Source organism: Lepidochelys kempii, chromosome 2 (genome assembly GCF_965140285.1).
Source record: "Lepidochelys kempii isolate rLepKem1 chromosome 2, rLepKem1.hap1, whole genome shotgun sequence".
Taxonomy (NCBI): Eukaryota; Metazoa; Chordata; order Testudines; family Cheloniidae; genus Lepidochelys; species Lepidochelys kempii.
Genome location: NC_136381.1, coordinates 138,126,972 through 138,148,454, shown reverse-complemented (window position 1 = coordinate 138,148,454; position 21,483 = coordinate 138,126,972). Strand labels below are relative to the sequence as shown.

Genomic DNA, 21,483 nt, shown 5'->3' with positions numbered 1-21,483 from the left:
TATTTGGTTAATAGGGGCGGCAGATGGATTGGTGGGGAAAATAGAGGGAGCACTTTTTCCGAATTTGGGTCAAACCTTCATATCCTGTTGTGATGCATCAAAAGCTATGAGACAAGTGCTAGTCTCCCCATCAAGCCATTTTAGGGGCCTGTTACTTTCCCACCATGTTAACTGGATCTGCAGATTGAGAGTGGGGCACGCCTCGGAAATCTTCGGGCTTCTCTGCGCACACCAGCTGCACCATTAGGGGACTGGCCAGCGCAGTGCACCTGCCGAAACTCCTTATGGGGAGTGCGTCCACACGGGCGCCTCTGGCAGGGGCGCCTGTCCCAACAGCTGTGTCCACAGGGCAGCACGGGCCTGGCTAAAAGCGGGGGGTGCTGTGCTGTGCTGGTACCCCAAAGTCCCCCACCCTGCCTGCAGTGCCTGCCCGCCCCTCTGGGGGCGCCCTTCCCACCCCCCGCAGACAGCGGGCGGCGCCCCTCAGAGGCGCAGGCGGCGGAGCCTGAGGGAGCGCGGCCCCCGAGCCGGGGGTGGGAGTGGCGGCGCCGGCAGCTCCTCCCCAGCGGGGCGGCGCGGCGCCGCCTGTCCCCAGGGCCCCGGGCGCGGCACTCCCGGCAGCGGCGGCGCCGGCGGCCCCGCAGGTGAGAGGCTCTCCCGGGACCGCTCGCGCGTGGCGGCTCCGGCGTTTGGCAGGCGCCGCCCCGGGGATCCCTGCCCCTGCCCCTCCGCGCTCGCCCGGCGGCTGCTGCCGCTGCCCGCGCTGCACCGGCCGCCCCCGGTCTCTGCCCGGCGCTAGCGTGTGGCAGGCGCCAGAGGATGCCCCCTCCCCCGCCCCCCTTTGGCTGCGTCCTGGGGTGGGCGGCTGGGGCGTGAGGGGGTGTCACGGCGAGCCCGGGCTCACGGCGAGGGACGACAGCGGGGCTGGGCTCTGGCCGGGCGTGGTGTTTCCCCTCCCTCTCTCGCAGGATCGGTGGCTGCCCCGGGGGCGGCTGGTTTTCTAGCCTGGTTTGGACGGGGCGGGAAACAGGGGAACGGCAACGAGATGTGGAGAGCGCCTGGGGGCGCGGAGGGTGGACCCTGCAGGGCTCGGGGAGAGGGCTCGGGTCCTTCCCCTTTCAGTCATTCTTGGCACAAGCCGGGGGTGGCATTTGGCTTCCAGGCCAAGGGGCGTTTTCTGTAAGCCTCACCTACCTACTGTTATGGCAGGTGCCAGAGGGTGATGCCCCAGGAAAAAAAGATAAGGGCAAAGAGCTTTCTTTACATTAGTCCTCCCACTGTGGTTTTTAAAAAAGAAAACAGTTTGGCCCATGCATGTGTTGTAATGTCCTGACTCCCCCTCTACTACCAACAGCTTGGGGAACTGTTGATAGGGAATTATATTCATAGGTCTTTTTATGCTCTGTTATTTGAAGGCTCCTTGGCAAGGAGTATAAATACTTGAAGTGTCTACAGAGATTTAAGAGAGACTTAATAATGCTCAGCTTTCTTCCAATTGTGCTCTCTGTTTAAGAAACAAAAAACACACAATACTGCTGGAACCTTTTAATAGAGACAGCAGTGGATTTGACTGAGGCCAGAGATTTGGGGGAAAACAGTGCCTTGTAAATATTGCAAGGTTCCAAGGGGATGTTTGTACATGTTGTTTCAGGCGGGGAGGAATTCCAGGAAGGGATTATATTTTGTGAAAATGGGAATTCTTCATTTTAAACCTTTAATGTTACATTTTGAACACTCTGAGGTTGTTGGCTTGTAGATGCACAGATAAGCGTCCAAACTTGCATGGTGTTGAGTGCCCTCAACTCCCATCACAGAGGGAAAGGAGGAGGAGGGAGTGCTCGACTTCCAAAGTCACGCTGAGGGGGACATCACCAGAGCAGTCAAAAGATGGACGTGTTCCCCTTAGTCTCCTCCCAGGTGATTGCAGCTACATCTCATAGTCATAGTGAAGTTAGTGCTTACTACCTTACAGCCTTGTGCCTGTATTTGCCTGATCTCTTATGTTCCAGAAACCATAAATTTTCACTTTGTCTTTCTGCTGTAGCAGTCCAGCTTTAGAGTAAATTACTGCCGGTCCATCTGTCTTATTACATACTCTGACTGAGTCTGGACTCTTTCTCTCTTGCTGACCAACTAATCATTTGCTCACTGATTGAAATGTGAAAATTGCTCCTACCTCGCTTTCAGTTTTAACTTCTGAAAGTTAAAGGGAAGAAATTTGCAAGCTATTCAATCAGACAGTACCATTGTGGTTATTGTGATTCTCTCAATTGCTGATACTTGAAGATATAATTACTATTTTACCTTAGCCCTAGGAACAGCTGTTTTCACATTTCTCAGTATATTGAAGCTGGAATAATGTGTGTGAACTATTAAAATTGGTCATTTCTATACTTGGGCTCTAAAAACTGTGTTTAAATCTCTGGAGCTTGTCTCTCAGGACCTAAGTTGAGATCTGTAATTAACAACAGCTAATGTTTAGATAGAGAATTTAAACGTGCATTAAAATAGAGATGTACAGTGGGACAACAGATGCTTGTATTTTAGAGGCACCACAAAGAAGCCAATTTGCATAACCAACATGCAAAATATTGCTAGACCCACTCTCCCCACTTCTCTTCCCCCTCCCCCTCCCTGGGAATCCACTGTACGTAAGAGGGTATGTGAATTTATTTTTTGTTTTTGTTTTCTTGTTGGGGGAGGAGAGGGAAAACGCTAGAAATTATGCTCAACATTTTCAAAGTTGCATGCCTAAAACTAGGCAACTAATTCCTTAATTAAGCAAATAAATAATTGGTCTGATTTTTCAGAGATTTTGAACACCCAAATATTCCATACACTTCAATGACAAATCTGCATGATCAGCATCTCTAAAAGTCAGGCCTCTGTATAATTGCCTTAAAATGGATTTGGGTGCCTAACTTTAGGTCAGTGGTCACCAAGCGGTCGATTATGATTGACTGGTCTGTCCTAGAGGATCTCCCAGTCGATCGCGATCTCCAGTGTTGCAGTGTGGCTGCCGCTAAGGCATCCTCCCCACTCTGCTTCTGCCTGCAAGCACTGCCCCCACAGCTCCCATTGGCTGGGAGAGCTGCGGGGGCGGTGCTTGCAGAGAGGGGCAGTGCACGGAGCCACATGCTCCCCAGCCCCCCCCCCCCACAGGGGCGCATTGGCCCCTTCCGGGAGTGGTATAGGGCCAGGGTAGGCCGAGAGCCTGTCTTAACCTTGCTGCGCCTGCTGCCGACCAGGAACCACTGGAGGTAGGTGCTGCCTGGTGGGAGGCCGCTCCCCATCTCTGAGCTGCCTCTCGGAGTCAGCACCCCATATCCCCTCTTGCATCCCAACACTCTGCCCCAGCTTGGAGCCCCCTCCTGCTCCCAAACTCTCTCCTAGAGCTTGCACCCCTCACCCCTTCCTGCACCCCAACCCTCTGCCCCAGGCTCAGCCCAGAGCCCCCTCCCACACTGCAAACCCCTCGGCCCAAGTCCAGAGCCTGCACCCCCCTCCTGAGCCCCAACCCCCTAACCCAGCCTGGTGAAAGTGGGTGAGGGTGGGGAAGTGTGGGCAATGGAGAGAGGGGTGATGGAGTGAGCGGGGCTTTGGGGAAGGGGTGGGGTAGATCCTGGGTTGCCCTTAGATTCAAAAAGTGACCACTGCTTTAGGCATTGTAAATTTAAACAACTGTAACAAGCGTTTTTACTACAAACAGGCCCTAGGTTAAGTCTTCAGTAGCAGGGCCCTCCTCTTGGGGAGAAGAAGAATTGCAGGGTCTTTTGAAATTCATTGTGCATCGGCACCTGCCTCCTGTCTGCAAATGCATCTTTAGTGGCATTATTTTTAACATTCCAAATCTCTGAGCTGTTTCAAACCACCCTTATTTTTATTTTACCCCCTATGTAACCCTTGAAATATGATTTTCTTTCAACTTGGTGGATGAGCTTCCCTGGCCATGCAAAATGTGTAACCCATGCTAATAGAATGGCTCCTTGTCCCCCTCTAGTGGCTAGATCAGAGATCTTGGTCTGCAGCTGCCCTGAGCTAATGGACCTGGTCCATTTTAGAGGGTGCCCAAAATAATGCGGGGGTGGCCAGTCCAAAGTTGAGTGAGAGCCGTTGCGAAGTGGTGCACAGGGTCACACAGCACACCTTGGGTTTGGTGCCTGCAATCAGTAGTACGGAGAGCGACTTGCTTCGTCTGGCTGAGTCCAAATTCCACTGTGGCTGCCCTTGGCATCATTGCACCAGGACCCAGGAGTCTCGCTGAGCTGTGAATACAGAGGCAGATGTGGGGACTAGGGGCTGGGGATACCACTCCCACCATCAGCGGGGCTGAAGTACAAGGAGAGGCGGACTGGGGGCACACTTCCTGCCCCTCCTGGACACAAGCAGGGCAGAGTCCCCTCATCTCTGTGGGGAGGGTAGCAACTGCACAGGCCTGGATCATCTCTGACCCCCCATTCCTTCCCCTCTTCTTAAACTCTTCTATCTCCATGGTACTTTTTTTTGGGGGGGGAGGAAGGATGTATGTGTGTGGGGGTCTCTATTTCATATTTTTGCCCCACACCCTCCCCCGCAAACCTCTGTTCGGTTCTGAGCAAAGGTTCATGATTTTTAGAGTGAGGCCTCAGGTTCAGTTCCCAAAGATTATCGGCCAGGGATGCCACTATAAACAGAAAAGGGAGACTTGCAGCTTTCTGATGGAACCATCACTTGCTTGTAGGCCTGGTAGGTTCCAAAATATTTGGTCTTAAATTGTCTGAAATATAGTTTAGATGTCCCCTTGCTCTTAGCCCTCAGCGACTGGACCCACAGTACTAATTTAGCTTTCAGGAGGAGAGAATACAAAAGATGATGCCAATACATTTTTGTTGAAAACAGAAAAACCTCTCAAAGAATTGAAAAGAAGTTCATTTGGTAAAATAGGTAGCATGATCATGTGATTTGGCAATTGTGAGTAATGTGGCCATTCAAACTTCTTATTGCACCACACCGTCATGTATACAATATACACATTCTGTTGTGTGTTGTCAGTGACTAATGTCATTTTATTGGTAGGTGAATTGTGGGAGTGGGCTGTGCAAATGATATTATGCAATGACACAAATGTTCTACATTAACAATCATGGTAAAATATCAGGTATGTTGGGACTTGAGAGATCTGCTAGCCTTGCGCAAAGGTTACAACTATATATAGTCATTTTATTTTTTAAATACATTATTTTTCAGAAGTCTATATTTCTTGGGTTTACAGCTTTAAACCATGTCTGGTTATAATTCCTTAGCTCTGAAAGCACTGTGAGAAGGTGCAGTAGCAAAGTGATTTTGTAGTTTGGCTACACACAACAGTTGTACAGATTTAAATGTATAGTTAAATGGTACAAGCCCCGTAGTGTGGATGCAGTTGTACTGGTATAAAGATATTTTCATAAAGTGCTTTAACTAGACACATTAATTGTGGAGCTTCTTTAAAACCTTTATAACTGTTCCTGAAGACCATAATCTGAATTCTAACTGAGCTATAATAAGCTAATAAAACAAAACATTAATATGAGATACTGTCTGACACCTTTTCCAGCACTGTCTTGGCAATCTGCATCTCTCTTTTGGCTTTGTCATTTACTTGATATACAGTGGAGTAATTGTACTCCAATGCTGATGAAGCTGCTTTCATCCATGTATGGAATAATAAGGACCTTTGCTCACAAATATCGTTGCTGGGATTCCATGCTTGGCAAATACAGATTTTATGTGCATTATTCCAACACTTGATGTCAGACTTGACAACATGGCACTTTACAGAAAGATACCATAATAAGGCATTATTAACTAATTCTTTAATTAATTTCATTACAATGAATCCCAGTTTATATTTTCCCATGGCTAAGAACAAAGAGTTTAAATCTGGTGCAAGATGGCTATAAATTGTCTTTTGCTCTCCTTCCCCCACCATCCTTCATGGGTTTCTGAGAGTAAGTTCACGCTACTGTGTTAATTTTTATGTATACATATTTACACATTTACTTACAATTGGGCAGAATACCTTTTGTTAAAGCAGTGTTAAGATAAAATCAGTTAAAATCACACAAAATCATGCAGTGCAGAAATAATAACCAATGGGAAACAAATTAGATGTAGACAAGGGAGAAAAGAGATGGCTTTTGCTGAGATTTGAAAACAAGTGGCAAATCTAAGGGGTGAAGAGGCTGTGGGGCAGTAGGAGGAGAGAGAGGCTGTTCCGAATAGCAGGGGAGTCCAGTCCATGGAGGGTACTAAAGACGGGGGATTTTTAAAACTAGATGCTGAAATGAACGAGGAGCTGTGGCGATTTATGTAGTATTTCTTAACCAAAGGGGCATATGATATTTTATAATCTGTTTCATATGACTCTGCCTGAAGTTGGGAGTTAAATCAAAGGAGGCTGTAAAGGGGGAAACCCACAGGAAACGAAACAATGGCAGTTATCAGATGGGGAGTACCCCCTGTCTGTCACTCTCTGGGCTAGAATAGTTTACTGTTCCCAAGGCAGACCATAGGATCAAAGGGATTAGAAACCTCAGAGATCCTATAAAAGGTAAGTAGGGGTGGAGTGAGTGGCCACTGACTGCCCCAAGGTATCAGCAAAAGCTAACAGGCTGGCAAGAAACACAGATGCTGTGAGCAGGTTAATGTGCTTCTCCCAGCCAGAGATGGTGGTAGCTGGACTGAGGGAAAGTTACAACAGCTGGCATGGAAATTTTAAGGTTTAAGCAAGCCCATGCATGTAGGGACCTTTTATTGTTATTCCCGTTTGCTGTGTGCTTTGTTTAATGTCCTTTAGTTCTGTTTTCATTTCTTGTCACTTCCTGTTTTTCTTTTAATTCCTTTTAGCTGTGGCATGTTCCTCAAAGCTTGGGTTTTCAAAAATAGTTAACTCCAGATACAGCTTTAAAGTGCAGATCAGTTCTGAAAAATTATTCTGTAAATACTGCATTGCAGTACTCCAATATTATTCACTCTCAGTAATTCCCATATTAAATATCCTTAGTTTACAAGTAAAAAGACCCCCCCCCGTTCCCCAAACTGCCAGCCCTGTAAAATCAGCTTGGTATCCAGAGTCAAACTTAATTAGAATCCATTGCTAGATGGAACTGCAAGATTCATTTCTTTTTCCAGGCCTTCCCAGCTGATTAAGTCTTGGTTTCTAAGCTGATTGGTAAAGCTGCAGAGGCAGCAGGGGACCATGGTCTTTTGGCTTCTTTTTATGGAGATCTTGAATGTCTCTATTTAATCCTTGTAAGGTGTCCAGATACCAACGGTGATGCCAGATATATACTAGAAATAATAATAAATTCCATTGTACAAAGTATTTCAATCAGGAGTTAAAGGAACACCATCAACTTAAATCACAAAGGTGAAATATTTATACTTTCAGTAGTTTTTGGCATTACAAGAGTGACTAAGAGAATGGAAATAAAACATTTATTTGTTTATTTTGTGCATCAGACAGTGCTTTGTTTATAGTCAATTTCAGTTTCTCTGATATTGTCAAGTCAGTTCACCTTTTTATTTGTGTGGATCTTTCACATGACTGGGAGAGAAAAACAGAAAAATGTAATTGGAGCACACCAAAAACTGGGAGAAGAACTCATGTGGAGGTGCTGTATCTGCCACTACTTTTAACTATTTTTTAAATTGTCTAGATTTCAAGTTAATGATGTCCCTTTAGGGTTGAAGAGACCACACTAATCAAATCTGGCTGCCTCACTGATATTTTTTCCCCTCTGGGATGCTAACCAGAGTAAAAAATTTAAGCTTGCTTTTCTCAGTCATCAAAATAGGTAGACTATCAAATGAATTGATTTCCTACACTGGCACAGGCAAAGGTGAGTGCTTCCTTGTACTAGCAGCTGAAGACAAAAACAACCAGAATTGTATTGATATCACTAATTATGTAAAAACTGATGGGCTTTCAGAACAAATTGCTGTCAGTAGGTGCCAGGTAGTCAGCATGCCGTTTCTCAGAAGCTTGTAGGTATGGATAGGAAGCAGGCTTGGTTCGGTATAATGCTGTTTCTGTCATTGGTTAGGTTAGGGTTGAGGTTCCTGACTGTCTGAGTAATCTTTTATTTATTGGATGTGTGGGGTGTGCTGAGCTTGTGAATATATGAATATTGCCCTGAAGCTAATAGTCTGCTTGCTAGACAGCAGTTTTTGTTGTGTTGTGTCCTTTCAGCTGCCACACTTCAACTGTAAGGCTCTGGGTCCTAAAGCCTACAAATGGTTGTTTACAAATGGATAAACTGATGAGTAACACTGAGATTAGGTGACTTGCCCAAAACCATACAAGGCCTGCTCTGATTTCTTTCTCCTGAGAGAGCTGATGGGGTACTCTGACAGATGGTTTATTTTCTCATACAGGTCACAATCAGTTCTATTGTATGTGTCTTTATTTTCTGTTCTGATTGCTCAGTGACTGAGTCCTTTGAATACATCCCTTATTTGACACTAAACTGGGAGGAGTGGTAGATACACTGGAGGGTAGGGATACGATACAGAGGGACCTAGACAAATTGGAGGATTGGACCAAAATAAATCTGATGAGGTTCAACAAGGACAAGTGCAGAGTCCTACACTTAAGACAAAAGAATCCCATGCACCGCTACAGACTAGGGACCGAATGGCTCAGCAGCAGTTCTGCAGAAAAGGACCTAGGGGTACAGTGGACGAGAAGTTGGATATGAGTCAACAGTGTGCCCTTGTTGCCAAGAAGGCCAATGGCATTTTGGGATGTATAAGTAGGGGCATTGCCAGCAGATCGAGGGACGTGATCGTTCCCCTCTATTCGACATTGGTGAGGCCTCATCTGGAGTACTGTGTCCAGTTTTGGGCCCCACACTACAAGAAGGATGTGGAAAAATTGGAAAGAGTCCAGCGGAGGGCAACAAAAATGATTAGGGGACTGGAACACATGACTTATGAGGAGAGGCTGAGGGAACTGGGGATGTTTAGTCTTTAGAAGAGAAGAATGAGGGGGGATTTGATAGCTGCTTTCAACTACCTGAAAGGGGGTTCCAAAGAGGATGGTTCTAGACTGTTCTCAGTGGTAGCAGATGACAGAACAAGGAGTAATGGTCTCAAGTTGCAGTGGGGGAGATTTAGGTTGGATATTAGGAAAAACTTTTTCACTAGGAGGGTGGTGAAACACTGGAATGCGTTACCTAGGGAGGTGGTAGAATCTCCTTCCCTAGAAGTTTTTAAGGTCAGGCTTGACAAAGCCCTGGCTGGGATGATTTAGTCGGGGATCGGCCCTGCTTTGAGCAGGGGGTTGGAGTAGATGACCTCCTGAGGTCCCTTCCAACCCTGATATTCTATTCTATGATTCGGTTTACAAGTACTCACATTTTATTGTACATCTTGACCTTCTGACGCTCATGTCCATGATTATAATTTTTATGATGATAATGCCTGTGGACCCCAGTCATGTAGCAGGAGCAGAGCCGTCCCTAGGGTATGGCGAATCAGGGTGACTGCTCCTGGCCCCGCGGGCTGGCATGGTTGGCCGGCGCGCATGGGCACTGTGTTACCCGCTGGCTGGGGGAGGCTAGCCCCCAACCTTGCCCCTTCCACCCGAGGGACAGTGCTTGGTGGCGCTGCTGCAGCCTCCCCAGTCCCGGGAAGGCAGGCAGTGTGGCCCCAGCCCCCTGAAGCCCAGCGGCAGCACCCGGGGGGCGGAGTGTGGGTGGGGCCACACCTGGCTGTTTGGGGAGGCACCGCCTCTCCTGCCCTGCCTGGTCAGTCCTGGAAGTGACGAATTCGTCACTTCTGCCCCAGGCCCCACACACCCTGAGGGACGGCCCTGAGCAGGAGGACTCCTTTGTGTTAGGAATTGTACAAATAAACATGAGAAAAGGTGTTTCCTGTCCTAGTTATGTTGTATGTATATTGCTCTTGTTGTAACACTCTGCCCACCTGAGAAGAGATCAGGACACAGGCAACTACCTGTGATTCTCTAGACACTCACATTTATTTACTAAGAAGCACCACCCACAGCCCTTTGCCCCTGGCTGGAGACAGAGGCCATAATATGTCTGCCAGCCTGTTCCTGCAGTGTCTCAGAGGACTGGGACAGTGTCAGTTTTACCAGGATTCCCCAGTGGCAGCAGCATTTGCTGCAGAATGCAATACAGTTCACACTCTAGACCAGTGCTACTCAAAGTGGTGGGCTGCGGACCTGTGTCGGTCCACGAGCCATTGGCTGCTGGTTTGCACGCACATTGGAAAAAAAAATTGCCAATCCCCCACATCAGATGTCTAGAGCAGTGCTTCTCAAGCTTACGTGTACGTCTACACGGCAATGAAAGACCCCTGGCACAGTCACAGGTATCCTGGGTAAGCTGAATCAGGCTCACAGGGCTAAAAATTGCCATGTAGATGTTCGGGCTTGGACTGGAGCCCAGGCTCAGAAACCCAGCAAGTGGGGTGTGTCTCAAACCCTGGGTTCCAGCCCGAGCCCGAACGTCAACACTTCAGTTTTATAATCCTGCAGCCTGAGCCTGAGTCAGCTGGCATGGGCCAGCCACAGCTATTGTACTGCAGTGCAGGCATACCCTTAGTGTCAGAATGGCTGACAGCTTGGGAGATACTGGTGAGGACCTTTCGTCTAAGATTAAGTGTGGGAAGGCATTCAGGGTTAATATATAGGTTCAATAGTCCTTTACTCTGCCAATTTGGATTTAGCACACCACTCTCAAAAGTTGTATGTTTTGGAAAGCAGAGACTGGACAAAACAAACCTGAGCAGCGTCAGGCTGACTCATCATAAACCTCAGCAACTGATAGATCCTCTATAAATAATAACCTTCCTTGATATAATAGCTTTATAGGAGTTTACATAAATCCAATTTCTTTGCATATGATTGGAGTGTAACATCTCTGAATGCGGAAGGAGAACTTATCCTAATGAATTACAGTAGAACCTCAGAGTTTCGCACACCTCAGGAATGGAGGTTGTCCATAACTCTGAACAAGACAGACATTACCGATGTCAGCCATGGGGATGAGGGGCGGGGAAGAGGGTTGCAGCTGCAGGGAGGGGCAGGGCTGCAGGTGGGGGCGGGGGAATCAGGGCTTCTGACCCTATGGGCATAGGGCTCTGGGTGAGGGGCTTCGGGCTTCTGCCCCGCAGGAGCACCAGGGCTTAGGACTTTAGACCTGGGGGGAGTGTTGGGGCTCGGGTCTGCAGCCCCGTGGCTCTATTCCCAGCTTCAGCCCTGCAGGGTTGCTGGGCCTTGGGTCTCCATCGTGGCTCCATTCCCAGTTTCAGCCGGAGGAGAGGCACTGCGGCTCGGGGCTTTAGCTACGAGGCGAGTGCTGGGGCTGAAATCGGCTGATTGGTCACTTCTGGTTCCACAAGGTGTCCAGTTGACCAGTAAGTCCATAATTCTGGTGATTATATCTTTGAGCTTCTACTGTAATATAAAATAATAATGGCAATGACCAAAATTTCAGGAAGGTTTTCTGTTTGTTTTAAAAAGGAATGTATTTATAATATTTGCTAAGGGTAAGTGCTTAGAGAAGGTTTACGTTTTCTGTGGTACATAATGATATTCACTTACTAGTGTCTGAAGCTTTCTCTTGTGTTTTTTCCTTGCTTGATTGGAAGTGGATTTGAGCCTGTTATTGGTCCTTGCTGGAATACCATTCTGCAAGGAGACTAGATTAGGAATGGATTCATGAACTGAAATTTACCCTCATTTGTACGAATCCCTAGAAGAAAAATATAATTATGTACATTTTCCTTTTTGCAATCAAGCAGGGGGAAAATCTCAAAAATATACTTTAAATTCTCAGCAAACAGGGTCCTGGGTATAGATATGGTGGTAGTATGTCAAACAGCAGCTGAAGTGTACCAAACACTACAATTTTGGACAGCTTGGGAGACTGGGGTATTTTTATAACGAAAAGGCTACTCTGCTACCTCACAATTTTATTTTTTCTGAAAGGCCTCTGGACACCAGAGGGAAAGACATTTTTGACTCCTATAAGGCAGCAGAGTAGCAAAGGATTTCCTGAAAGTATTGGGCCAAAATACTGCAGAAATTGTTGTATATTGTGTGACCTTTTGACTCTAGTCTCAGTCTCAATATGTATGCCCATTTCCATATAAAAGCCAAGACTTGAACAATTTAAACTGAACGCTACTTTTACCATATGGTGAATACAGTTATTGATACCATCCTGTCCCATACCCATCACCATTACCTTCGGATACTGAGGAAGCAATTAGCACTTATGGTGTTTCTGATAGAAGAAGGGGAGAAAGTTTTGTTAGTATGGCTATTTCCTGTTAGTTCTAAGGGAACTGAAGCTACAAACTGCATTCAGGTACTATGGCCCCCATTTCACTGGAGTCTTTGCTATCATAGCTCTCTCAACCGTCAAACCTGCCAATGTGTGACACAATTCATCCAAGTGACTGAAAAATGACTAAAAGATGGAATACTTGTGTTTCATTGCATGTCAGATTGACATGTCAGTGACAGAGAAATAGTTTTATACTATAAAACCTTTGTTCAAGGAAATTTTGTGGGGTTCTTTTTAAAAGGTTTATTCAATTCACCTGGAAAAAGAGGAGGTATGCACTGTACCCAAACCCACTGTTCCCAAACAAACATTGGTGGTCAGCAAAGTTTGAACTCTGGATCCTCAGATCCTGAGCCCAGAATTCTATGCTGTGATGTAAAGGAGTAACTGTGCTCTCCGTAGCAGCCACGAGAAGGGATCTGACGTACATTGTGTAGTATCTAAATATATAGACCTCGTCACTTTCTGATCAAAATACAAACTTGGTTTTCTGAACTTGTTTGCCTGTGTGTGCCATAAAACCTTTTTGTTTTTTAAATGCCAAAAAAGTACACACACCCACACCTGTGTGAGGGAATGGAGAAAAAAAGTGTACTCAGTCATACATCACCCAGTCTACTTTTAATTTTGGAAGGTGCTTGGTTATCACAGTGATGCGTGTGGTATAAAAAGCTGAACAGAAGAGCAAGAAGGCTGTGTCCTTGGAGAAGACACTACCTAATATTTTTTGTGGCTGATCTGAGGAGGACTTAGACAAGAATCCATTTCTCACTATCCACCAGCAATAAAACACAGTTGCAGGCACACTCCTCTTTATATTCTTGGGGTGGGGGGGTGGGGGAGGATTTTGTCCTGGTATTTTTCAGTGCCTAATAGAAAGAACCCAATAGTCTGTAGATTTTTCTAGTGCTAGCAGAGTTGATTGTAAAGATGATGATTTAGCACAAGATGATGGCCACTGTGGGGAGTTCTGACACAAGTTTTATGGCAGTTTTCTTTGTATTCCCTTTCTGGCTGTATGAGGGGTCAAGGCCTCCAGATGCTCCCTTGCACTAGGAATGTGCCACTGCAGGTCCCACCAATCACTCCACAAATACTCAGTGAGAAGCCACTCTTGTTGAGGGCTCCTTTATTTATACACAGGCTTCAAACCTGCTCAGTGGACAGTCTTATAGAAAAGTCCATATGTCATAATTTAAAAGTTCTCGCATTACTTGTCATTTGCTGTCTGCCCAGATGTGTCTCATGCAGCTCACCTGTCTGGGTGGAGGATCATCAGGGTTCCTTGGGCATCCCAAAGCCTCATGAGTGTTTTGTTAGAAGCCTGAGAGTTGCACCTATTTCCATAGATTGCAGAAGAGTCAGCCCTCACCTTGACTGTAGCGATGTCTTCTCTCAGGTGTGGAGAAGAGATTTGGTGTGAGCACTGGGTGCAAGGAACTGCTGAGCTCTAACCCTGCCTCGGAGGCAGAATCCCATATATAGTATGTGTTGGAAAGTTTGGTATTGGTGGGTTATTCCAGTTTACAATTGGTTCCAAAAACAACAACTCTGTTTCCAATAGCCATTTATTTAAATAATTTCAGTCTAAGATGTAAATGGACAAGTGATGTTCTAATCAGAATAAGGGCTAGTCAAGATGAGCAGTGAGTGTGCAGCAAACTGGGGTGTAAATCTACAGCACACTAGTATGTTGCACACTAACTGTCTGTATGAACTTTGCTACTGCCGTCTAAAAGTTCCCTTGTGTGCTTCGAAACAGGAGTAGGTCAGTGTGCATTAGGGAACTTCTAATGCATGGTAGCAAGGTCTGTAAGTTCCATAAGTGCACAGCATATTAATGCACTGTAGAATTACACCCCATCTTGCTGTTCGTCTAGACAATCCCATAGTCATTCCTATGGTAGTAGACTACTGGTGCACTTCTCTGCTCCTATGGGAATTCTTTGCCAAAAAAATAAAAATTCTGTGCTTAAAAATTCTGAGCACAATATTTTAAAATTCTGTAAAATTCTGCATATTTTATTTGTCAAAATAACACAATAGAATCATGCCAGTTTCAAAATGTCTGTAACAAAACAGACAACAAAAGAGATTCAGGAAATGTTTTTTGACAAATAGATTCCTTACTAGGCATATTAATACAGAACTCTGAGTAATAATTCATTTAAACTACAATACAGAAATGTATTTCCAGCACCCCTCAGAAGCAGTGCAAAGGCTTGCAGGCTGAGGGTGGGGCTGAGGGAGAGGAACGGAGGGGCTGAGGAAGAGGAAAATAATTGCTGGGAATGCAGGAGTGAACCTGTAGGGTGGTTGGGTGTGAGTTGGAGAAGTATGGAACAGGTTTTTTTGGTTGGGGGATTGTTAGGGAGTTGGGGAGCCTCTCCCATTCAGTCAGGCACATCTACCCCTGTCCTCATGTGTCCCTGCATCTCCACTCAGCCACCCCTCCTTCCCATCTCCATGTGGCACTGCACCCCCACTCCTATTCATCCCCCGCCCCAGTCTGTCCATCCACTAGCCCTTCTGAGCCCCAGTCTATGTGACCCACCCAGCAGCCATGTGTGCCCCACTTTGTCCTCCACCATATCATATGTCTCCTCACCTGGCCCCACAGACAGGGCACTGTGAGAAACGCAGCCACTCCTCCTCTCTATCAGCTGCTGATTGATTGATATGGCCAGTGAGCTGTCTGCCCTTTGTTCTGTGCCACAGCAGTCCCTGGTGGGTGAAAGGCGTAACTGCAGTGCTTCGCCAGCAGAATGTATTTTCTGCTGAGAAAAGAAAATCGATGGGGGACATGAATTCTGCATGTGCACAGTGGTGCAGAATTTAACTTCTCTTATTGAAGGCACACAGCCTTGTGCCTCCCAACCTCCCATAGGAAAGCATCAATATCTTACTTAGCCCATGTCTGCAATTCAAAATTCTGTCAACCTAACTTCAGCATAGAGTCAGTGCAGTTATTAAATCACTTGTGCGTGTGCACACTTGGCTCTTTGTGTGAGCATTGCGCCTCCTCACCGGGAGTGCTTGTATCACTTGTATTGTTAGTGTGGGGCATTGTGGGACAGCTCCTGAAAGCCAATAATAGTCGACATAAGCATAACTACATCAGCATTGACTCTGTGCCCCTAGGGGAGGTGGTGTTACTAAATTGGCATAGAGAGGCACTTAAGGTAGTGGGAGCCAAATTTAAGTGAAGACATTTCCACAGCTAGGTTGATGCAAGACAGCTTACATCGACTTAACCTTGTAGTGTAGACCAGGCCGAAAGAACATCCGAGTTACTTATTGCTATGTTATTACACACATATCAAGAGAGGAGTTTCCCTGGATTTCAAAAGAGGCTCTACTGCTTTTTTGCTGAATCTCTTAATACAGTGTCAGGCTATTGAGAAATTCTGTTTTATGTCTAAATTAAAGGACTTTTTCAACACTAGCAAAGTTCATGTGAGCCTCCCTGTAAAATATGGAACTGGAACAGAAACCTTAGGTGTCAGGAATTTGCTCAAATGTATTTCTACTATTCTACAAAACACGTTACTTTGGGAAAAATACCGGTTCAGTCCTTTTAATAGTCCCATTCTGCGCAATCAAAATCAAATGAGGGTACTGTATATATATGGCCACCATAAATAATGCAAAAAAAGACCTGACAAGTTGTTTTTTTCGTTTGCATCTTCACTTGTTTTTGTTTCAATATGTTTGATTAATTTGCTGTGGATATTTTAAGCTGGATCAGCATTGGGTTTGCTTCGTATCATGGTGGGAAAACTTAGATAACTGAATGTGCCAGGTAATGAACAAGAGTTGTAAACTGTTACAAGGGGCTAGTATAGTTAACAGAAGCTTATATTGTAAACTTGCTGATTTTTTTTAAAATCATGCCTTCACGACAGAAATAGAGGAAGGATAAAATAAATCACTGTAACTCTGTTAATCTCCCAGGACTTTTCCCCTCAAACAATGTGTAAACCTCATACAATTAGTCATAATTTAGCTGCTTTGAAATTGTTTATTAAAAGTATCCCTGTTTGTTTCCGTAGATAATCAGTGCATATGCTATGAATAGAGATGCCATAGAATATTCCACAACTATCAAAATCTCTGGACCTTACCAAAAGAACTAATGTTTTGTTATAGCTGTAGTCAGTGATAAGCTGCAGCTCCTGGAAGGCAATGTGTTTTGAAATGTCATACTGAATTTTGGATCTATTTTACTATGTATGGAGTGAATATTATAAAATTGTTCTTTATCCCTTCAAAAGCAGCACTTCCAGGAGTAACCTCCTTTCATGTCAGGTGAGCAGGTATTTACTATAACACTGTGAATAAAAGGTAATAGGCTATTTGTCTGTCTTTATGTATTAAGCATATGCACAAGGCCAAAGTGTGTTGCTGCGTGTACCCTGTATGTGCTAAATCATTGAAGTGAAATGAAAGAGTTCATTGGCAAATTTCCTTGATCTAGTACTGTTAAGTTAATACAAATCAAGGTTGCTCACCTAATTGAGTGGTGGCTTCTATTGGTCCCCTCTCTCACTCCCCATGCTATCTGAGTTTGGGGTGCTAGCATACTCAGCCCAAGCGGGATTAGCAGAAGAAGGAGTACTTTAAATCATTCAACAAACCCTTCAAAACTCATTAGCTTCTTTTTCTTCACAACTATTGGAAGAAAACATTGCAGTGTGTGATTCTAGACATGATCCTTGTTTCCACACAGCCTAAAAGTTATATCCTGTCACAAAGCTTTTGAATGACAGCATAACACTAATATTCTTTGTGTGCAATAGCTCACCTAAGAACTTGTGCACGATTGTGCATGTAATTACCAGGACTACATGGGCATGCATCTGAATGATTCACGCACTCACGGTAGCTGTAAGTGAATGGGCAAATTGAATTTGAACTCCATACATATTTTGGAAAAATCGGTCCCTAAAGATTAAGTAAACTCACAATTAAAGGCAGAGGGACTGAACCTCAGCTGATGTAAATTAGCATAGATCCATTGAAGTTAAGGAAGCTACACTGATTTACATTGTTTGAGGATCTGGCCCACAATTCATATTGCACGGGCAAGGCACTGACCACAGGTGGTGCCTATAGAAAGAAAGCAATCAGCTCAGAGACTCAACAGCTCAGGGGCCATCCTCATGATTAAGAGAAGCCTTTTTTAAAGTCAGATGATGCTTAAAATATTGTACTAAATGAAAATGCAAGAAAGTTATGTCCTGTTGCTTTTTTATTTGGTTGGTTAATGTTCATTATTACAGATCTGTTGATCCTTTGGTGCAAATGTGTTAATACTTGAAGCAGTTATTGGTAGAGCAATAGTTAATCATAAATTATAGGAATGTATTAAACCTAAACTAGTGGCAAATTCACCAGTCAAGGAAGGTAGAGTAAAGCTCTCTGCAGCCACTCAGTTCATGTCCATTTCTTCAGGGTGGGTTTTATTAACAAAAGATTAAAAAAACCTCAAAATAATACAGAGTGTTAGAGCTATCTTGCTTTCTCCCAGCTGGGAAATAAGGGTGAATGCCTTTCCTGGCTGGCTAATCCCTAGACCTCCTGCTAGATCTTCAAGGCGGAACTTTCTTCAGGGTCATAAATTAACCTTCATCTTCCCCATATTGACCCAGGATTATTCCTTTAAGTGGTTTCCAGTCACATGATGCTAAATTGATCATTCTCCATCTTGTGCTCCATCTGGAGAATACAACTCCCTTAGTCTTAAAGGGCCAGGCCTCAGAACAAGACATTGCAATGAGTGCACGTGCCCAAGAACCAGCAATCAGTTTTCAAAACATCTTGGTTTCCCTATTGCTGATCTCCAGTGTTGTCAACTCTCACAATTTGATTGTGAGTCTCGCAATATTTGTTTTTTTTTCTTAAAACACCATCTCCCGGATTCAAGTGATTAGATGAGAATCTGAGCTTTCATTAAAAAAGTAAGTTTCTAGCCCTCATTGTTGCAGAGAAAAGTTTGAAAGCATGACTCAGATGCACCCAAAAGGTTCAGAAAGCAGAGGATAACTAAATGAGCCCCCAAATTTATCATTTCTAAAAATCTCATAGGTTTTAAGCCAATCTCATGGTTTTTGAGGACTGACTCATTTTGAATGCGTGGCAACATAAAGTCAGTAGTACTAGGGGTGTATACAGATATTGTGAAACAGTGAGATATTGATCACTTTTTAATTTTTGTTTCAGGAAGGAATGAAATGCAATCCTGGATGACCACTATCAACCAATTCTTACATATTGTGTGGCAAAAAATAGAGAGACAACTAATATTAGTCATGTCTTTTCTCCTTGCTGCTCTCTGGTATTGTAGAAGGCTCTATGCATACTTAGCACAGCTGTTGAAATGGTATGTTTTTACTACAATGCCTTTCGTTTTCAATTGTATCTTTGTTCTTTCATTAAATATTTACTTGCTGCAAATTCTTTTTGACAGCTGTTTTATCATTTGGATTTCAGGTGGAGCAGATATCTGCAGAGAAAATTTAAAAGTAAACATTTTTGTTACCAATCTGCATTATAACTTTCCTTCTTTTTAAATGCAAAAAAGTAGATGTTTAACTAATCTGTGAATTAAATTTGGTTTAGAGAACCTCAGTGTACTGGCAGAAGTTGATCTGCTTGGTTATTGTGCAAGAGAATGGAAAGGAGAAACCAAGCAGGCCAAGCAGATGAAGGCGGTAAGAGTTTCTAAAGTTAAATCTAGATATAAAAAGTTTGAAAAAAAATACTGAGCTTGAAAAAAAGAATAAATTCCATCCAGTGTTGATGTAAGCATGTGTTATGAGCTGTGTGAGATCAAATGAATTTCAAAAAGGGAAGGCGGCAAGCTCTCCTTAGATACACAGTTCTATATCTAGACAGGAGGTATAATTTCCAGCTAGGGTAGATGTGTACACACTAGCTTTGATTGAGTGAGCACGTGTACATCTACCTGAGCTGGACGTTACACCTCCAGCTGCAGTGCAGATGTACCCTTACAGGCAAGAATTACTCAGAAATGGACCAGATCCTCAGCACTGATGCATCCTCTTTGCACTGCTCTATCAGCACAAACAAGCCAACGAGCTAGCCTAACTGGGCAGCTGGAGATTCCCTTGTCATGGAGGAATTCATGGCTGCCATAGAGCTAGAAGAGCGGGCCACCCTTTGGTGTATGGCTGTGTTGGAAGGCATACTCAGAGCAGAACTGCACTGTGGTTCTCAGGCCAGCTGGTTGAAGTTAAAGTAGCCCTGAGCAGATTTAATTTGTCCTGGGCACCAAACTAATTCTCCAAAAGCTCTGGGGGAACACAAAGGTGGCATATAACTACTGTTGTTTTCCCCAACTTTGGGTCCTGATCTTGAGCGCAGGTTGGCCAGACGAGACTTGTCTTTAGCCCTCGAAGCAATGGATCTGATTCACTAGCACGCACCCCTTTGTAGGAGGAATAGTAGTTACAGAACTGCTAATTTCTAACTGCAAAGAAACTAAACTAAGTTAATACAAAAGGTGAATTGATGGTTTCGATGAAACAAAAACAAAACGCAACCAAGTATATACTCAAACACCTAAGCTCACCACAACTGTCCTAGCAGCACATGATGGGGCAAAGTAATCTCCGCAATACTGTAGCGGGACTCAAGCAATGTGGGCAGCAAGTGCCGACATGCTGAATTACCCCCAAAACCAAACTGAGCCTGATGCTACAAATCCAAAAAGAAAGAGGCACCAGTTCTCTTTTGTCCTTTCTCCCGACTGAACCACGGATCAAGGAAGAGAGGCAATGATATTTTACTGTTGGTCCACAGTGACTCCTTCTATACTTGGTTTTATTTTATTGTAAAAAGTGAAAATGAGAGTTTTTGTAGCCTAGAATAACATGTACACAAGCTACCTGCTATAAATTTCAGATAATCATCTTATTACATAGCCAAATTTCTGGATTACACCCCAGGTACATTGGCATAATGCTATTACAATTTGTTTTAGTAATCCATATATTAAAACCTCTTTGAAAACGTACTAGTCTGAAGAACTGGAATCAGTTTAATGACAAGTGATTATTTTTAGTGGTATCTTGTAGGAAGAAAAAAGGATATTAAACACAAAACGCCAAGATAATGTGACTTTTAGTATAGTTAAAACCAAACACCACAGCATTGTGACTTCTCACCCAATCCTTAACTCACTCTGCAAAGGTTTGGGTGTGGAGTTTACTTACTGTCATGAATTGTTTTGTGCCTTAACTCTGACTTTTCTCAGGAAATGTGTGGGTTTGAGCTAGGCACTTCCTATAATTTCAGCAAGACTATGTTTAATATTTAATGAAGTGATACTGAGGGAAAACTTGTGCGGCTTGATCTTTTGCACAAGTGTATCTGGGAATGTGACTATTAATAGCATTATTTTTGGAAATGTAGCAATGACCCTCTCATCCCACTGTTTGGAAAATAGGTGTTGGTGGGGGCAACAGCCTAGCAACTAACAACCTGGCAATGCTGGCATGCTCCCAGTTCTCAGGACTGCTGCTGATTCAGTTTGGAGGGGGAGGGAGTCTTTGTTTTAAATGCATAGCTGTGCTTTCTAGAATGCTGTAGCATAAAATAGGCATTTGGGGTTTAAAACGTTTATTCTTGATATCGGCCCATTATTTTTCTGGCAGCCAAAGAATGAGGCCAGAAATTTCAGTGGTCTCATCCTGGCCTGTAGTTTGCTGGCATAGTCAGTTACAGGTTTACATAATACAGTGAAGATGCCAAACAACATGTTTTATGGGCACAAAAGCTTTTAGAAATTAGAAGCCATATTTGGCCATCACAGTGGGTCATGGGGATTTAGCCTAGTAATTGCCACGGATGTGAAGAGTTGTGATTATATCCCAGTTCCCTGTCTTTTTAAAATAGACTAGACGCAATGTGTTGGATTAGTTTGCTCCGCTGCAAACTGCTTGTCAGTAGTTATGCTATTGTTGCATGCACCAATTCTTAATAAAATCTTCAGAAGATGAATAGTGAATGAATAAATAGTATCAGTAATGGCTGAAGAGACACAAGAAAGCATTTCCCAGAGATCACAGAGGGCGAAATAAATATTCGGGTTATCATTCAGCATTAAAGCATTTTGTGC

At 44.3% G+C, this 21,483-nt stretch overlaps 1 protein-coding gene across 8 annotated transcripts in view; it reads left to right on the top strand.

Annotated features, from left to right (window-relative positions):
* Positions 1–503: 503 nt before the first annotated feature.
* The window catches only part of OTULINL (OTU deubiquitinase with linear linkage specificity like), a 35,611-nt gene continuing 14,631 nt past the window's right edge, over positions 504–21,483 (top strand). The window contains exons 1-6 of one of the 8 annotated variants that reach the window (XM_073332314.2): positions 504–644; positions 1,757–1,917; positions 16,619–16,649; positions 18,568–18,723; positions 18,834–18,865; positions 18,963–19,054. In XM_073332314.2, coding sequence (XP_073188415.1) covers positions 18,575–18,723; positions 18,834–18,865; positions 18,963–19,054 — 273 coding nt within the window. In that variant the 5' untranslated portion in view covers positions 504–644; positions 1,757–1,917; positions 16,619–16,649; positions 18,568–18,574. Of the gene's footprint in view, positions 645–1,756; positions 1,918–16,393; positions 16,650–18,563; positions 18,724–18,833; positions 18,866–18,962; positions 19,055–21,483 lie in introns of all 8 variants that reach the window. The other 7 variants (XM_073332306.2, XM_073332308.2, XM_073332310.2 and 4 more) reach the window with 7 other exon arrangements.